This window comes from Zeus faber (assembly GCF_960531495.2).
Source record: "Zeus faber genome assembly, chromosome: 15".
Taxonomy (NCBI): domain Eukaryota; kingdom Metazoa; phylum Chordata; class Actinopteri; order Zeiformes; family Zeidae; genus Zeus; species Zeus faber.
This window is the reverse complement of record NC_137194.1, coordinates 5,537,693-5,557,180: the sequence shown is the minus strand read 5'-3', so window position 1 is coordinate 5,557,180 and position 19,488 is coordinate 5,537,693. Positions and strand designations below refer to the sequence as shown.

At 54.1% G+C, this 19,488-nt stretch overlaps 1 protein-coding gene across 1 annotated transcript in view; it reads right to left on the bottom strand.

Moving 5' to 3' along the window:
* agrn (agrin) overlaps positions 1-19,488 on the bottom strand; it is a gene marked incomplete at both ends in the record, with an annotated part of 243,326 nt that overhangs the window by 73,933 nt on the left and 149,905 nt on the right. The window contains 5 exons of the mRNA XM_080014535.1: positions 98-301; positions 407-604; positions 4,681-4,902; positions 13,676-13,882; positions 16,852-17,076. Of these exons, the coding sequence (XP_079870661.1) occupies positions 98-301; positions 407-604; positions 4,681-4,902; positions 13,676-13,882; positions 16,852-17,076 (1,056 nt within the window). The remainder of the gene's footprint in view (positions 1-97; positions 302-406; positions 605-4,680; positions 4,903-13,675; positions 13,883-16,851; positions 17,077-19,488) is intronic.

The following is a 19,488-nucleotide window of genomic DNA, read 5'->3' as shown; positions in this document are numbered from 1 at the left end:
CGCTCGTTAGAGAAAGCGAGAGAGAGAGACAGAGAGAGAGAGAGAGAGAGAGAGAGTGAGGAGAAATCCACAGCAGGGGGCGGGGCGGGGCTAATACCTTCGTCGCAGCTGCCTGCCTTGGCCACCTCGATCTTCTTCTCCAGGACGCAGGAGGCCACGCGGAGCTCGCACTCGCTGTCGTAGCCGACGCCGTCGCTGCCGCACACGGGCGAGAAGGCCCGCGGGGCGGGGCACCGCGGGCACTCGCAGCGGCTCTGGACGCAGCGGGCTCCCCAGGCACACACGGTGCTGCCGCACGTCTCTGCAAGGCGGGGGGAGGGAGGGGTGAGTTTTTTTTGAGGCTTTACGGACCCGAGGGAGGGGTGGGAGCTGCAGCGGGGCGGGGCGGGGCGGGGCGGATACTCACTGCACTCGCCCTGGCTGACCACACGGAGGTCCACCTGCTCCTTGCAGGCGCGCACGTGCAGCTCGCACTCGCTGTCGTAGGTGGAGCCGTCGCCGCCGCACACGGGCTGGTGCGACTCCACGCACTCGGACGGGCACACGCACTCGCCCGACTGGGCGTCGCAAATCGCCCCGAACGAGCAGTTGCCGCAGGCCTCATCTGGTGCAGAGAGAGAGGAAGAGAGAGAGAGAGAGGGTTAGGGGTTAGGGTTAGGAGAGAGACGGTGAGAGAATGTGTCTTGCGGCGGGGGGCATCGAGGGTGTGTTTGTTTCTGCGTCTGTGCGTGTGTGTGTGTGTGTGTGTGTGTGTGTGTGTGTGCGCGTGTGTCCCATCTTCCGAGGACCAAGGACTCTGAGTCATTAGCTTGGGGGTCGTCTCCAGAACGCTCCTCGTGTCGCATCTTGAGGCCAAGCTCCCCCCAGCTGTATAGAACGCGCCCACCAAGGGTCAGACAAGTTGTGGATGCTGATTCATTGTGAGCCTATCAAACCCCACCCTCCCCTCTCTCTTTCTCTCTCTCTCTCTCTCTCTCTTTGTGTCTCCAACACCAATTACACATGGAGGGGTGCATTAGCATCAGCTCTGCCCCGCGAGCGCATTCAATTAGTGTTGGGCTAATAATGGCCGCTGATGTAGCACTAATTGAGAGAGGCGAGGCCAGCCTGCGGAACCTTCCTGCGTTATTAACCTGTTTATGACTGTTTACACCTCGCCCCGCGCCCGTCTCCCTCACGGCGCGCAGTCGCAGCCGCCAACGAGGAGCGAGGGAGGGAGGGATCCCAAGGGCTTGACTTTAAAGGGAAAAACAAGTTCCCGGCTCCGGGGGGGGGCTGGGCGGGCGGGGGCCGGGGGGTGGAGGCGTCGTCTTTTTATCGGGCCCTGTGTCATTGTCACGGTGGCGGAATCGTTTCTTTATCGGATCACGGGGCCCCGCCGCGCCCGAGTCCTGATCTCTCTCGGTATCTGCTGCCGGAGTTGATCCCGGCGAGCACCCGCCGTCGGGGACCCCTCTCGCCTTACGACTCCCGTGTTGGGTTCCGCGCTCGGGCGACGGTTTTGGAGTCAGGCGGCGAGCCGCAGCTGGGGGAACCGGGAATTGCTTTGGGTGCTCGACGGGGAGATTTTGTTTGTGACGGGGGCCCGTGAAAACACCTGCCCCCCCCCCCCCTAATCTTATTTCCCGACAACTCCCTCTTTCCCCGCGCCGCCTTCATTACTTTCCTCCCCGCTACCGGCTCCCCGGCTCGCCCGCTCAGCCTCCGTTTCCCGCTCAGCTCTGCACGGCGGCCGCGCCTCCCGTCGCATCTGTTTGAGTGAGAGCTGCGTCTGTGGCCCCCCCCCCCCCTTTTTTTTTTCATCTTCCCGAGGGAGTGACGTTCCGCAAAGGGGCCTATTAACTGCGCCTGCCCCCCGCCCCCTCCATTGCCACACCTTTACACGGCCCGCCCGCCCGCCGCTCCGACCGAGGAGCGAGGGGGTGGGGTGAAAAATATCCGAATGATGACAAATGTCACTCCTATCACTGTTGGGTCGCACCTGAGCCATATAGATAACAGCCATTTTTCAGCAAAAAAAAAAAACCCACAGGGATGGAAATTAAATTATGATTCCAGGCCGTGGGTGGGGGGCTATGGGGGTGGTTGGCTGCGGTAAAGCCATAAAAGTACACACACATGCACGTGCACACACACACACACACACACACACACACACACAGTCAATTATTTCCCTATTAAAGAGCTTCTTCACACATTTGCCGCTTCCTTTCTCCACGTCAGTTCCCCGTTGCCGAGCCGCGGACGCCGCATTGACAGTGTGATAATTGGGTAAGATAATAGCAGCAGTTGTTATGCCACCGCTGAATGAAAGGCTGAGGCCAAGTTGTGTGCAAACAGGCACAGAAATAGCCGCCGTCTTATCGCAATCACCATCGTTCCTGGGTCGGCTCGGCGTTTTCTCTTTTTTTTTTTTTTTATGGGGCCATTGCGCCTCGAACCGACGCCAGCCTCGCTTCCCCGGGGGAGCGGAGAGCCCTTCCACGGTGGAGGCGCATTATGCAGCCCTCTCCCTTCCCTTTACAAAATAAGGACTATTCATTACCGCTGAGGGAAATAGAGAGAGAGGGAGACAGAGAGGCCTGTTGTCTCACCTGTGAGGGGAAATGCCTGGAGAAAAGGCACACCTGCTGAGCGCCAAACAGCTCGCTCCATCTCACCCCCCTCCGAAACGCATTGTCGCGGGGCCCCATTTCAATGTTGTCGTGCGGACGGAGCGCGGGCGTAGTCGACAGACGGAGAGAGATGACGAGAGAGGGCCAGGGCAGGATGCCCCTCCCACCCGCGACTGTCCAAGCCAGTCAGCCGCACCCTGTAATGAGGGCACGGAACCCCCGGAGCCCCCTCGCTGGTCCCCTCTTCAGGGGGGTAGCGAGGGGGTTCCTGACCCCCACCGCGTCCGGTCGCACCACCGGTGCCGCTGAAGCGAGACGGATTGACTCCTATTGATCGTCCCGCTAAACCGCGCCTCCTCGCCCGCACCTGCTGCGCCCCGGTGGCCCGGCTCATCTGCATAGTTGTGCTCTCTCCGAAAGCAGGGGCCACCCGGGGTGAGGATGGGAAAATCCATGGCAGTAAACCTCCAGACTGCGCGGATGTAAAAAGAAGGGCCCAGGGCCGAAGGGCTAATAAGAGCTGTAGCCGTTTGCACTTAAGCGGTAAATGACTCGATACGAGACGCGGGAAAAAAGAAAAATCCAATCGGCAATTACAGTTGCGGGTGGAGAATTGACCCAACGCAACGATAAGCCATCAGGAGCGCATTCACTGAGTGGATTTACCAAGCGGCGCGGGGATGTCACGCCGCGTTTTACCGATGGAAGCCGCTCTGCGGGCGGACGTACTAATGACCGGCTGACACTCAGACAGGCACAGCCAGGCGAGGCGTCTGGCAACTCATGGAGCCAATTGCAGAGCGCCGGCCCCGCCCCTCCGCCCCGCAAGGTCAAAGCGGGAGCCGGGGTGGCGCGTTGGCAGCGTTTCGCCGCTGTAGCGAGGGTGGATTTGGTGCTGGGGAGGGAATGAGATCATGCTGCTCCACGCGGTCGCGCCGGGCTCTGTTTTCTTCGATAGGCTGGAATTAACAACGGGTGCAGGCAGCGGTTAAATTATGAGTTCCGACCTCCCCCCACTTCCAGCTCCTCAAGGGGCTCACGCGCTCTGAATAAAACTCTCTATTATGTGTTAACTGTTAATGTCTGTGGATTATACTGGTAACACTTTGCCTAGAGCCAGCGGGTAGCACCGCCCTATTAATTAATTCCGTCCTACATCGCAGCGCACGGCTAAAAAAACTAAGGTGATAATTCCTTACCCCTCGGCAAGCGAGCGATACACATCCCCTGGTTCTGGTGACCTCAAAACAAATAGCGCTGGAGAGCAGATGGTGATGAATGCTCGTTCACAGAGCGAGCCTCACGGAGCACCATCACGGAGCACCATCACGGAGCCCCTTCCTGTGTTTACTCCGCTCCCGCACCGCGCTAATTCCCTCCGTCTGCTGTACCTTTCCACACACTTGGGGCTTAAATGTTCCAACTAGCAACTTCCTGCCGTCGTATCGGCGCTGCTCCCTCCGCCATGCGGCCTCCGTCACACCTCCACCAGAGCGGCCTGGCCGTGGACGTCTCACAGTGCAACGTTCATTACCTACACATCTCACTGCCCATTACTTGTGCGTCTCACTGCCCATTATCCCTATACGTCTCACTGTCCATTATCTTCTCTGTCTATTACCTACATTGCTCTGGGACGATGCCGCAATATTGAATTGAGAACTCCAAGTCAGGAGAAGTAGTTATTGATAAAAAATAACCGTGAAGGTCCAGTACATAAAACTATAGTCCAATTCATAATAGACCAGTACATTATAGACCAGCACATTATAGTCAAGTACATTATAGACCAGCACATCATAGTTGAATACATTATAGTCCAGTTCATTATAGTCCAGTACATACAACTATAGTCAAATACATTAAAGACCAGTTCATTATAAACCAGTACATTATAGTCCAGTACATTATAGTCCAGTACATTATAAACCAGTGCATTATAGTCCAGTACATTATAATCCAGTACATTATAGACCAGTACACCATTGTCCAGTACAGTGAACTTCAGTCTGGAACATTATAGTCCAGTACAGTAAACTCCAGTACAGTCCAGTGGGCTACTCACCACAGGGCCCCCTGTGCTGGATGTGGATGGCTCTCTGCAGGGCACAGCCCATGGCCCTCATCTCGCAGGGGCTACCGTAGCTGTGCCCGTCGCTGCCGCACACGGGGTCCGGCGTCTGCCGGCAGGCCTCGGGACACTCGCACACCGGCTGGTCGTTCTTCACCACACACACAGCGCCGTGCTTGCACTCCTTCTCCAGACACGGACTGGGCGTGTGCAAATCTGAGGGGGGTGGAGAAGACGTGGTCAGAAGGGTGGAGGCTGGTGGCGGGAAGGGAGTGTGTTTCGGGGAGTTTCAGAACAGGATGAAGGATAAAGGAAGGAAGGATAAAAGGAGGATGGGGAGTTGGGGGTGCTGAGCAGACAAGGGGGGGATTAAAGGTGAGCGTACGGTCAGGGGTTGGGAGGGGGGCGGGCAGCGAGGCCGGCGTTAGAGGGGCTTTGGTTAGAGCGGGTGGGGGAGGGAGGGGGAGCTGGGTTGGGAAGTTTAGAAACGGTGCGACCGCCACCTCCCTCTCTCCCTACATTACTTCCTCTCTGAGCAGAATCTTTTCGCCGTGTCCTGGCGGCGCCGGACACGGCGAAAAGGACAAAACAAAACCAAGGAGAAAAAAGGAACAGTCGTACAATGGAGATGAGACAAGGCCCGGAGCGGCGGCGGCGGCGGCGGCGCTTCTCTCACAAGCAGGTAAACGGGGCCGGATTAATTGACGTTCCCAGCGCGGCCCCCTTCAAAGACAACCATTTGCATCTCGGTGAGAGCCTCTGCTTCAGCTCAACCCGGGTTAAACAGCCCGAGAGAGGGGGGGGGGGGGGGGGTGAGAGAGAGCGAGTGAGAGGGAGAGAGAGAGAGAGGAGAGTAGGATGAGATGAGGGAGGGAGACGTGTTATAGGAAAATGAGAGAGAGAGAGAGAGAGTGAGAGAGAGAGAGAGAGAGAGAAAAGACGCAGCGAGGAGAAAAAGGGCCCCTCTCCTTAATAATTTAAGAAAAAAAAAAAAAGGCCGGCTCCTGGGCAGAGGGTGATATGAAATGTGAACATCAGAGAGCCGTGTCTGCTTCGCTTTTCTCTCGCTCTCGCTCTCTCGTAGCGACTCTGCTCAGGCTTCATTAAAAGCGAGGCCCCGGCTCTGCGCACCTGTGCATGTGAGTCCGTGCACACGTGGAGCCTGAGCCGGGGTCGGGGGGTGGAGGCGGGGGTGGGGGTGGGGGGGCGCGGAGAATGAGTATAGACACGGTGTGCGAGACTTTTATTCTAATCACAGGCCGCTGTGTTATTACCTCATAGGCCCACAAAGGTCTGGCTTCAATTTGTACTGCCGTCCAGAACTGTGGTTGACAGTATACGCAGAAAAGAGAAGAACTGGCTAATAACTGTTAGGACTGACCTAGAACCAGCTTAGAATTGTTTAGAACTGGTTAGTTCTGGTTAAGAACCAGCTTAGAACTGTTTAGGACTGACCTACACCGGCTCAGAACGGTTAAGGACTGACCTAGAACTGACTTACAACTGGTTTAGACCTGGCTTAGAACTGTTTAGGACTGACCTAGAACTGGCTTAGAACTGGTCCGCATCCGGGCCGAATGAAACCCAGACCTATGTCATAAACCGCTGCCATTTTAAAAAGGCAGAGTTTTAGAATTTGCTTTGAGATCCTCCGCCCAAGCTGAACATTGGGGAAGCAAGAGGAAGCCGAGCTCGACGCTCCCACCCAGCAACCCGACTGACAACGACTGTGTTGTCCTTTTGGGGAACAACCGGGTGGAATTGCGGTTGCCATGGAATCACCCCCCGATGTAGCAACCGGTGGTAAAATCATTAGGGGACATCATTATGGGGTTTAGATGGCATCGCAGCGGGTGACCCTGCACAGCTTCATTCTGAGAGTAGAGGGGAGTGTTAAATATCACCCCTACCCTCCCCAAAATACACCCGCACACACACACACACACACACACACGCACACACACGCACACACACGCACGCACACACACACACACACACACACACACACGCACACACACGCACACACACGCACGCACACACACACACACACGCACGCACGCACACACGTGCACACTCGTTACCCTAACTGCGGGGTAAATCATGAGCTGATAGCAGGGGAAAGAAAGAGAGCGAAAGAGCGGTAAAGAGAAAGAGAAAGCAATTACTTTGTTTTATCACCCCCATTAGGGTTGCAGGTGGTGGAGGAGGAGGAGGACGAGGAGCAGAAGGAGAGGAGGGGCGGGCGGGGTCAGACGAAGCCCGGCACCATCGCGGCCGCTTAAGGCTCGGCGACGGAGGACGGGAAGAGCACCGCCGCCTCTCGGGGGAGGTTGGGGGGCCGCCGGCGAGCTTTTCCGCGACTTAAGTGCCGCCGTCGTTTCGGCGCGGCCCGCCCTACCGTGGGTCGAGAGACGAGCCAGACCGTTGGGGTGAACCGGTGAAGACTCGAAAGGAGCCTGAAACGAAGGGAGGGGTCGCGGGGAGGGAGGGACGGGGGCGGCAATGTGAACCTGTCCTACCTGCGCCGGCTGCCTCCGGCCGATTATCACCGAGCAAATCTGTCCCGCATCCGAGGAGCGAGGACGCGGAGCGCCCCCGCCTCCACCCCCCTCCTCCACCCCCCTCCTCCACCCTTTCTAACGAGAACGGAGGCGGAACGCGGCTATCGATTCGCACTTCAAAGAGCTTCCGACTTAACCGCATAGATATGTGAGCGGCGGAACGCTGCCTAATTTGGTGAGGCTTCCAAAACAATTGATTTCCCATGATCATTTTTTCAATGCGCCTGTGTGCGTGTGTGTGCGTGCGTGCGCGTGCGTGTGCGTGAACGTTGCAGACATAAGCCTGTGTTCCGAGCTTTTCCACGCAACCTTGGCCTCCATTATAGTTCACCGGCCCCGTTTCCCATGAGGGGGCCTCTTAATCACAACAACAGCCGCCGATAGTGGCTCCTCTTGCGCTTTTGTTGCCAAGAAAAACCAAAGTCTCCCGCCGAAAGCCGCCTCCACCCGCTTCCACCCCGCCTCCACCCGCCTCCCTCTGCCCTGACGTCCCAGACCAGCTTTGTTTGTTTTTCTTTATTTTTTTTAAGCTAAATAATTTCCCGATGTGATTAAAGGGCGGAACTAATGATGGACGGCTTCTGTGTAACAAACATTTCATCAGGAGGTTGCAGAGCATATACCAGACTTTTGGGGGCTGGTCACTAGGGATGGCTCACAGTAATTCCCCACCACCCCCAGCCCCACCCCCTCCCTCGGTCTCTCTCTCTCTCGCTCTGTGCAGTTGCAGACTTTGAAAGTGCAGCCTCTCACCCCCAAAGGCCTGTGTGCTGTGCTAGAAAAGGCACAGCACCGTATCCAGTGTACAGCCGCCTCTAACAGACACTACGCTTCATGCACAGACGCACGAACACACGTGCACGCACACACACACACACACACACACACACACACACACACACACACACACACACACACACACATAAACACACAATCCATCAATCAAATGAAAGTACCACTGCTTCATGCGTATGCATAAGGGAGTACATAATATGTGTGCGTGTGTGCGTGCGTCCGTGTGTGTGTGTGTGTGTGTGTGTGTGTGTGTGTGTGCGTGCGTGCACAGCTGTACAGCAGAGGCGAGCGACCGCTTACTCACACGCCGCGGCGATTTCATCAAAGGGGCGCGGTGAGTGGTGGAGGGGAGCGAGCACGAAAAAGAACGTCGGATAACAAGATGGAGCAGCGACTCCACTCTAATCAGGGATTCAGGCCCCGGTGGCTCTCTGGAGCACGGAGAGTGTGGCACAGTGCGGAAAAGAGCCGGACCTGTGTGTGTGTGTGTGTGTGTGTGTGTGTGTGTGTGTGTTGCTTATATACAGTATATATATCATTTTGAGACTCAAAAAGCTAGAGGAGACCCATGTGGTTGGCACTGGCATTTTTTCACATTGCAGGCGTCACCACAGTCTGTATCCACTCCTGCCAGATGCGGTGTAAGTTTTAATTAGTGTGGTATTTCAGAGGCGCGGCCCCGCTCGCGGCCTCGGAGGGGATTAAGCCGCACACGGCCTGGTGTTCGTGCGTTCGCCTGTGTGTGTGTGTGCGTGCGCACATCTGAGTGTGTGTGTGTGTGTGCGTGTGTTTGTGTGTGTGTGTGTTACGCTCTGACCTTCAGCTCAACACGACGATTGGCCCCTGCAGGTCCACATTACAGTATCATATCCGCTCTACCTGCTCGGCCGTCCCCTCGAAGCGCCTCCGGTTTAGCTCTGGCCGGGTCCCAGGTGCGGCGGCGGCGGCGGCGGCGGAGGAGGAGGAACGCTGAGATCTATTATTTTTTTATTTTTTTCCTCGCCAGGTTTTATTAACCCAAGCACCTGAGGTTGCGGAGCCTCCGTACGTGCACGGTGCAAGGCGCCCGTCCGCCTTGCGTTGTTTACAGCCCCGGCAACGCGCCTCCAGGGATGCTCCCGTCATCGATTATCGCTACGAGACGTTCTTCTGCCAAACCCGCGTGGGAACCTTCGACCCGCTTCATATTTTAGTCAGAAGTACGTTTTTGTATGTTGGCCTGGTTCTGCCAAAGTGAGGGAGGCAATCTCCATTCCCCCCCACACTCAGACACAGACACAAAGGTATGCGGCGTCTGGACGTCACATCCAGGTGTATATCCGACACGTAGAGTCAAATGAGGAGATTCACCGGCGTTGGTTCCCTGGTCGAGCGCGGGTCGTTACTCGGTCTGTTTCAACCCGCGGCTTGGTACCACGAGCTCGGCCGAACATTTCATCCATCGATTGAGACCGGAACGAGGGACCTGATGGGAGGGGGAAACCCGAACCGTGACACCGGCCGCCACTTTGACGTAGCGCGCCCGCCGAGCGCTTGTTCGGAGGCGGCGGGCCGATTCACGCTGCCTCTCCTCGAAAACAAGAAGGCAATTTCGGCATTAGAGCATCGACATACCGCCGGTCGTCGATAAGCACGTTATTGCAAGGGGGATTCCAAGGCCTTTCGGGAAAGAACTGAAAGAGGAGGCGGAGCAGGTGACGTAGCACCCGGCGGAGCAGGTGACGTAGCACCCGGCGTTGACGTTGAGCGCGTTTCCCTGCGTTCACGGCATCGACGACCCACCATCAAACGCCGCGGAGGGGCTTCCAGCGCCCGCCTCCGGGGCTCAAGGTTAGATGAGGTACGCATAGTGTGTGTGTGCTGTCCCGTCTGCTTATTATCTGGTTTTAACCGTGGGGGGCGGGGGTTGGGGGCGGGGGCGGCTCAACAGGACTCAAGCAGGGGATGGTCTGCGAGTCTGACCACAGGTTTCCGCTGCCCTGCGGTACAGAGAGACGCTCATCAAATAAACATGCGGCTGATAAAACATTCATGTTAGAGACCTGTCACTTGAGGTGAGTGATCCGTCTTTCTCTCTCACCCCCTTCAGATGCACCCGGCGCTATGTGAACGACGTCGTGCCCGCCGCCGACGGATTTCACGTTCCCATCCTGAGGGGGCAAGCACTTGAAGCGCACACAGATGTGTGTTTGTGTGTGTGTGTGTTGTGTACACAACACACACACACACACACACGTGCGTGCGCACGCACACAGAATGACTCAGTTGCCGAAGCACAAAAGGCGTGGGCGGCCTGGCCAGACGTGGAGTTCACCTGTGGTGTATCTCTCAGTTTGGGCGACGTTCCATGACCCCCTCACCGGAAGCTTCAACTAAACTTCAGTTGGAGAGCTAGTTTGCCGCCGACCATCCACCGTTTCCAGGACCAAGCCGGGGGAGAAGTTAGTTGTTTATGTTCGGGAATGTGGCCGCGGGGACGCTGATTAGCAGACATCTGCCCCATCTCGTCTCAAAGCTGCTACGTCACTTCATCTCCATCTAGTTTTGGGACTTCTACCAAATCCTTGCAGACTTTTACCTGATTTACTCCAAGGGCAAACTCTTTGAGTGTGTGTGTGTGTGTGTATGTGAGTGTGTGGTTGTGTGTGTGTGTGTGTGTGTGTGTGTGTGTGTGTGTGTGTGTGTGTAGCGGGGACCCTGTTCATTGTCATTCACAGGCACCGCCGTCTGGCTTCTACCATAGATTTGGCACGTCCCTTGAGCGTCCTCGTACGGTTCCCGTGCGGCGGCAGGGTGTTGTTTATGAGCTCGGCCCCCGAGCCGATAAGTCAAACAATCGAGGTGGTGGGGCCGAGGGTGGGGGCTTTGCGCCCATCCCAGTGTCAAATGCCGCCGTGAAAGTCATCACACCTTCTGTTTTGGAGGGACGGCGGAGGATGATGAGGGCTGGGGGGTGAGGAGGGCGGAGGTTGTCACATTAGGTCCTGTCACCCAGCACGGACAGAGATTTACAGCGGCGTCACATCTGGGGAATTTCACGCCGTATGACAAGCGCCATGGCCATCCATCAGCCGCCACCCCCCCCCCCCCCCCCCCCCCAATAACCCCCCCTTCCTGTCTGGGGGGTGGGGGGTGGGGCTGGGGTTTGGGGACAGTTCAGTCCATCAATAAATAGTCTGTAAACTCTTCCTTTGCAGACAGATTAAAGTTTTCAGAGAAACCTTGGGGTGATCCGTGTGTGTGTGTGTGTGTGTGTGTGTGTGTGTGTGTGTGTGTGTGTGTGTGTGCGTCTGACAGGACAAGGCAGAGTGTTCATTGCAGAGGATCGGAGTTGTTCCAGCTGCAACTGTCACACCGTGGTCGCAATAAAAGAAGTGTGTCTCGTTCTTTACGACTGTGTGTGTGTGTGTGTGTGTGTGTGTGTGTGTGTGTGTGTGTGTGTGTGTGTGTGTGTGTGTGTGTGTGTGTGTGGGTTTCCTGCGTATAAAACAAGCTAGCTCGCTTAGTTGGGGCTATTGATCGATTGCTCGCTGACAAGGGGGCCGTTTGAAAATCGCACACATACACACACGCACACACACATACACACACACACACATACACACACACACACAAACACACACACACACACACACACACACACACACACACACACACACATACACACACAAGCCCGTCTCCCTTGGGTGCTTGTTGGGGTTGTGAATCCCTTAAGCCTTCCGGGCTGTGCTATCAGAGAGAAGGGGCCCAATCTAATCTGGCCATGGTCCTTCAAACACACAGCGAGCGATAAACATCTTCAGGAAAAGAGAAAGAGAGAGGGAGAGAGAGAGAGAGAGAGAGACAGAAAGAGAGGGAGAAAGAGGGAGCAGGGGATTAAATGGAAAAGAGAAAGAACAGATAGAATATAGCATTTCCATAATTAGACACATCACACTGTGCGCAGGTGTCGTCCGGAAGATGGAGGATGGGGCTGGTGGCACGTGTGTGTGTGTGTGTGTGTGTGTGTGTGTGCACGCACGTGCATGGATGCACACACACACACACACACACACACACACACACGCACACACCTTGCATCGCCATGACGCTGTACAAACAGTGGTCTCAGTGGGCTGCTCTGTTCGCTGCTTGTGATGTTTAATTAAATCTGAAGGGGGCGGCTGGGGTGCGGGGGGGGGGGGGGGGGGTGCGGTGGTTTGCTGCAGACTTTGTTGTTTTTTTTTTGTTTTTTTCTCGTGCAAATATATGCAAATACCACAGACAAACAACGCATTAAAGAAACAAACCGATGGTATGACGACTGAAGACGCAGGAAGGGTGAGAGAGAGAGAGAGAGAGGAGCTAAAAATAGCCGGGTGAGGGGACGCATTAGACCAGCGAGGTAACGTTGACCTCATAGCCTTGTCGTACCCTGCCAGATTATTAGCCTAGCGTCCATGCTAACTCACGCCGTCGCCTCAGGACATCACTGTTCAGGAGGTTGTCAGGGTTGAGTTTCCCACCCAGACTGTCAATCAATCAATCAATCAACCAGTCAATCAGTCAGTCAGTCAGCCTGTCAATCTATCAATCTATCTGTCTGTCTTTATGGGAAGTCAGGAGGTTCAACATGCATGGGTGCGGTTGGGGGAGGGTGCAGGGGACACCTTTGAAATACAGGGCAGCAGAACCACAGAAAACACATCTGAAGGGGACGGGGAAAGGGGGAGAAAAGCTGTCCAGACCTGGCGGATGGTTCCCCCCCCGGCCGGTCGAACGCCACAGAGAGAGAGAATGGAGAGAAAGGGAGAGAGAGGGGGGGGAGGGAGGGAGAGAGAGAGGGAGGTGGGGGCAGAGAAGATACAGCGGAGGCAGGACCGGCCCAGGGACACCTGAAATTGGAGACACCTGAAAACCAGGGACGCCCGCTGCGCAGCGAGGTGGACGTCTCGGAGACATTCCCATCCGGACGGACGGACGCGCACACACACACACACACACGCACACACCCGCACACACCCGCACACACACGCACACACACGCACACACACGCACACACACACACGGAACGGGAAACAGGACGGGAGACGGGGACAAGAAGAGACAGTAGGACGAACTGAGGCACTGAAACAAAAGAGAAGAGCGTTTTTATTTCAGTCGACAAAAGAGGAAACAGCCACAGACAGGACATGGGGGGGGGGGGGGGGGAGAGAGACAAGGACAGAAAAATAAGCACAACCCAGGCCACTCGAGTGGAAGGCTGCCGGAGTGGAAGACGGGAGGGCGGATGAATGAAACATGAAGGCGACGGGGTTCGTTTGGTCAGTGTTTGAGGAGAGGTGTGTGGGGGAGACAGCGTGACCGGTGCGAGAGAGATGGAGGGATGGCGTGGTGGTGAAATCCAAGTGGACTGGAGGCACCCACCCCCACCCCCACCCACACGCACGCACACACGGCACACACACACATGCACACACGCACACGCACGCACACACTTGAGCCCACATGAAAAAAACATCGCGCAAATCTTTCGGGGGACGACCCAGACGGGTTCCGAGAGGAGGACGGACAAACGCCCTCGTTCGGGATCAGGAGAGGGACGGGGGAGGGGAGACCCCCCCCCCCGTCCCTCCACCCCCTCACCCACTCACCGCAGGGCCCCTGCTGCTTGACAGGGATGTGGGCCTTGGCGTGGCACTCGGCCCGGCGCCGCTCGCAGTCGTTGCTGTAGGTGCGTCCGTCCTTGCCGCACAGCGGCCGGTAGGCGCTGTCGCACTGGATGGGCTCGCAGGAGCAGCGGGCGTTCAGGCGCTCCACCAGGCAGACGCCGTTGAAGGGACACTCCTCGCGGCACTCCTCTGGGGGGGGGGGGGGGGGGGCGTAATTACACTCTTGTAAATCTGCCATACATACACGTATGTATTTGGGCCGCCAATAACACAATACATTTATTTTTTACATGACGCGCTCACAATTTGCTTTTTCAACGCCCTGTTAGGGACCATCTACAAAGTTACGTGGCACTTTTCAAAGTGGAATGACTCTTTCAGTACAATACTTTTTAGGAAACAATTAAACGTGACACATTTCCCACATACTAACTTTGATATCCGACGGGTTTCCAAATTGGGGTCTATAATTTTATAATTTTGCTGTGACCCCCCCTGTAACTCGTAGGGGGTATATAGTAGACTTAATATAAACAGGCTTGTTTGTCAGAGGCTTGCTTCTTGGCAAACGACGGTGGCTTGTTTACGTTGAAAATGCCATTCATTTGTATTTTGATTAAGACTGTTTTCTGTTTCCGTTCCTTATAATCAAATCGTGGCATGGCTATAACCCAGTGCACTGCTTTTTAAATCGAAACATTTCGTTTGTTGAGAGGCATAGTCGGCCTAAAGTGACGTGCGGCAAAACTTCAGATGCAAAGGCAGCAAAAAGCAAGTCAGGCCTGTGGAACGAAGCCGCTGATTTTGGAGGGTTTGTGATTTGTAAGTTTGTTTTGCTGAGGGATCCAACAGATCCACTCTGGCTGAGCAGCTAGGCTAACAACCGCAGATACGCTACTCATCCCCCCTCGGAGAGTGTTGTTTGATAAGAAAGTCCCCTTTAGGATTTGGAATATAAGAATCAACGAGTGCAATAAACAAATGCATTCCCATTTCTACCGGGGACGCTTTGTTCTTAAAGTATGGCTTAGTTATCATCTTGAAAATATTGTTGTTTGCAATTTGCAGTGAGAAATGCTCATTGCTTCTAAGATAATAATTCTAAAATCCTAATTGTTACATATTCACCCATCCATTTAAATTGGGGGAAAATTAAGTTCATGTTTAATGGTTTAGTCATCTGCAGTATTCTTGTTATTGGATGCTTTGATGTGGAAACTTGATTGTTCTCCCCCTTTGTTCAAAAATTTGAACCACAGCATTGAAGTCAAGGTGAGATCAAAAACCACATAATTAGTACATCACCCCACCCCTGATATTTAGGAATATGTATTTTGTGTCTCTGTGTCTTTGTGTCTATATATCATATTTAAAAGTCCCTCCACACTATTTTAGGCCAGTGGACTCATTATGTCAAATGCTCTTATAAATTACACATACACTTTGAGTTACACTTTGATTTATTATTGACATCTGTGAGAGAAAATGAATATGATCAATACTTTGAATGATGTTTCATATGATTTATATAAGACAATAGCCTTTTATTTTGTATCTTACGTAGTTGTTTTTTTAAACACAATGTCGTGTTTTTTTTAATGACTCACTCAGAGCTCACACTGAAAAGACAAGATTTCAAGATTGTCAAGACCAGACCACATTCCTTCTTCTCTCAACCTTGTGTGGAGATAAGGATAAACCCCAGGGGGCTTGACAGAGCACTGTGGTTTGTTTATAGCAGAGTTAGATTGTATCTGTGTCCGGAGTTTGACTGTCAAATCATTGTATGAGGGGAACACCAGGTGATATGGGAGTGGAGGGCATAGTCTTGGCAATGACACCTGACCAATGGCATACAACCTCTCACAGAATAAAACCCTCTTCGGCAGAAGCTAGGGTGGAATGGACAGCATCACTTTTTTAAGTGCATCTGTATCTTTCTCTTTATTCTGCAGAAGAAATATCTTTAATACTCTCTGAATATCTTTGTTTCCTGTAGCGAAACAGGTTTACCTCACCGACCACGCGGTGAGAATTCTCCAACACATCATAATTTCCACCAAATCCACTCATTCAATTGGGTATTTATGATGAATAAATTTGGTTCCCAATCACATTCTAAAAATGATAATCCTCACAATAGTGTACACTTTGTTCTTCAGCGATTAACATGCCGTGGCAAGGTAAAGTAATTCACAACTTATTCATCAAATAGGGATCAGCTTTGACTTTTTTGGAAAAAATCCTACCAGTGGAAGAAAAAAAAAGAGAAAGAAAGCTACTGAAGGACAAACTGAGAAATTGGCCAGCGGAGTGCAACCATGCAATTTCTGGGATGGACCTCTGTTCTTGAGGGGTTGAAAAATTCTCCCAAACCCTTGATCAGTGCATCAAATTTGCATAGTATTTCAACTCCCTCCTCATCTTTTAGCTTTTTCTAAGCGACGCCCGACTCTGTTTAATTACTTGGACGCCTTTATCTGCGGGAGAAAAAGTGAAATGCGAAGACGCGATGTCACGGTTACACGATGGAACAACCGTTTTCATTAGTTACCAATTTGTAATGTGGTGAAAAACGGATTTCATGGATCTCTGTTTCAAATTGAATTTCTCGTTTCTTCTGAGACGTAACGGGGGGGGGGGGGGGCGACTTTCTCGCGTGTGCGCGCGCAGCCTGTGCACCTTTTTCATAAATCTTCCTTAAAAGCATAGAGCAACTGTGGGCATCAAACATTGTATTCGCCGTTTTCTGGTAGTCTCCGTCTGAGGGTTCCGGAGGGCCGTAGAGGCCTCCCGGCGTCTGCGCGGTAGCGGTGACAATGTCTGGGGAAATTGGATTTCCTCCGATGGCTATCGGACGTACAGTGTGCCCCGCTGACAGCCCTGTGTCGACTAAGGTTTTAAAGAAACCTGCTAAGATAAGAACCCTGCCCTGCCCCGACCGGAGGCTCTTATCGAGCTTCTCGACTACGGATACATGGCTTACAGTACACGACTCCGAGACCTCAGGACGCTTTTATCTCTTTCTTTAACGTACAGCTGCCTTAACCCATCTTCTAACTCATACTGTATATTGGATGAAATGAACCGGCTTTGCCCCGCCGGCACCCCCTACATTGCTGAGAATGAACGCTGATACTCCCACCCCCCCATCTTACCCAGCTTCTTGCAGCGGCCCGGGTGGATCTTCCTGAGGCGGATGCCCTTCTGGAAGCCCGTGCGCGTCATTGCGCACTCACTGGTGTAGGTGCGGCCGTCGCTGGCGCAGAGCGGGTCTCCGCCGGAGGGGCAGTTCTCGGGCGGGTCGAACAGCAGGGAATCACGACTGTGGGCCTCCACGCGGCACACCACGTACTGGCTGTTCCCCTTGTCCTTACAGGGGTCTGCGCGAGGTACATTAAGGGTGTGAGAGAGGAGAGCAGGCAGACATGTAAACAGGATAGAATAGAAAAGAATAGAGGGGCACTGCTCTCCATCATCAATGTCGCTCTCTGGATGGCGGCGGCAGCGGGGAGATAAGAGTGATAAGATTGAGGGCTCTGGGGAGTGGGCAGACAGGTGAATGGATGAAGAGGGGGTCCTTTTGATCTCACCCCCCCTTCTCCTCCCTTCCCGCGCTAACCGCAGGGCCCTCGTGTCCCGGCCCTATCAGCTGGGGATCATAATGAAATGGCAGTGCTGGATGGGAGCTGGAAATAGGAGCCCGGTCTTCGCGCCACACGCCGCTCGCCTCGTCTCGGCTTTCAGTGCGGGGAGAGACAAAGGATTTATGGAGCGCCGTGACATATTAAATCACTGACACGCCAGCGGAGAGTCATTCTAAACACACCGGGATGGAGCACCGCATCACCGGGGAGGGTGACACAGAGTGTGAATGTGCAGGAGGGAAATAGAGAGAGAGAGAGAGAGAGAGAGAGAGAGAGAGAGAGAGGCCTTGACAAGAGAGAGAACGAGAACTTCAGAAAAGTTGTTTTCGTGGCCTACACAACACGTGGCTGAGGATGTAGGGGAGTATGGAAGGGGCATCATGATGAATGAAACAGTGGACGGACCGGGCCCTGCGTTACAACCGATGCAAAGGACAAATTCCGCTTTTGATTCCCACTCAATCATTTATCTCACTGTCAAAGATGAGTTTATCGAAACTTTTTTCAACCTAACTTTTTTAGGCCAAAAAAAAGCTGAATTCCTGTAACTGGCTTGTCTGCTGATTAATCGATTGCAAAAACATCAGGGGCTTAGCCCAAGCAGGCGCGAAGGAGGGTTCACTGATCGCGGGTGACCCATCGCTGGCGCCGTGGGCGCAGGCGGGTACGATCAGGCCGGGGAGCTGGCCCTGCAGGGCTATTTTAGCTCGGGGGGGCTACTCATAAATCTTTCGAGGCCGAAGCCCCGGACGCCCACCCCTGACGACGCCACTGGATTCCACTGACTTTGGCACTTTGGAAGAGCTTCCCAATCGAAGCCGACTTTACTGTACTACCGCACCACCACAGTGATCCCATCATCTGCAGCAGATCATCTGTCCCGGACTGTCAGATCGGCGCAGTTCAGCGCGGGGTAAGGGAGCGGGTGGTGGAGGGCGGAGGTGGGATCTGGTAATTAGACGTAAGGGCGGACGAGACAATGCCGCCGGCGGTGCTGCAAACCTCTCTTGCAGTGGGGATAAATCAAAAAAGCGGCTGTCCTGCCGGAGCCAGCGGCGTGCGACCCAGCCAAGGCTCTAGGACAAAATGACCCAGGAAAAAAGGGATTGAGAGGGCCCCTGTGCCCCTCGGCACCTCCCCCGGTGTCAGCGGACCGGGGTGGAGGGGCTCTGCTGCCTGCGCCAGACTGCGACTATATATATATTAGGCAGCAGCCTCTGGTCTGGAGTGCTAAACATCGATCTCCGTTCGCCTGGCAACAGTTGCTAAAGGGACAGAGCTCGCCTGGCTTGTCTTTTTCTCTATGTCTGTCCCGCCACAAGAAAAACTACCTCAAAGATAAGCGCCCTGGGAGAAGACAATGAAAAAAACAAACACACAAAACAGGAGACCCGCCACCGCCCGATTCAAAACAATAAAAATGCGGAATGCAGAGCCCAAACATCATCGACGGAACAATTTGCACTGTGGGACTTCTTGTGCGAGGAGAAAGGCGGCCTGAATGAAAAACGGGAATTAAAGGGCGGCGTGTGGCTAGGAAGCATCGTCGAAACAGAAGAAGACAGCGCCGCGGCGGAGGCTGCGGACTTTGATGGAGGGAGCGCGGCGAGGAGCGGAAGAGAAGAGGAGTCGAAGGAGCGAGGCGCGACGGGAGGAGGGGAGGAGGGAGGAAGACTGAGGAGAAGCGATGAGGAGGGTGAGTTACGGCGGCAGTATACCAGCGGGCAGCGCTTGAAGTGGGAAAAAAAAAGGAATGTGCCGGCACTCCCCTTATTCACACGGTAGCGGGGGCTATTTTAAAACCGCGGCTCACAGCTCTAATAATTAAAAGAAAAGGTGCGCTCCGACTCCATAAAACATGATATATTTTACAATATGTCCACCTCATTTGTCCATTTTAGAGGGCAGCACCGTAGCGGCAGATTGTGGGTGCAAGAAAAAGTCACGGTACGCCAAAGGATTTTCCAACCTCCACCGTGCAACTTCGCCTTTCGCCGTTCAGTGCTTCGCCGTGAATGGTGTATTGAATCTACAGACAACGGTGTTGGGTTGGTTCTTTTTTGGTGAAGTTTTTTCTAATTTAGTAGAACAGCGCCGAGGGGAGAGACGAGAGGGGAGAGCGAGGGGAGGAGAAATGAGAGGAGGGGG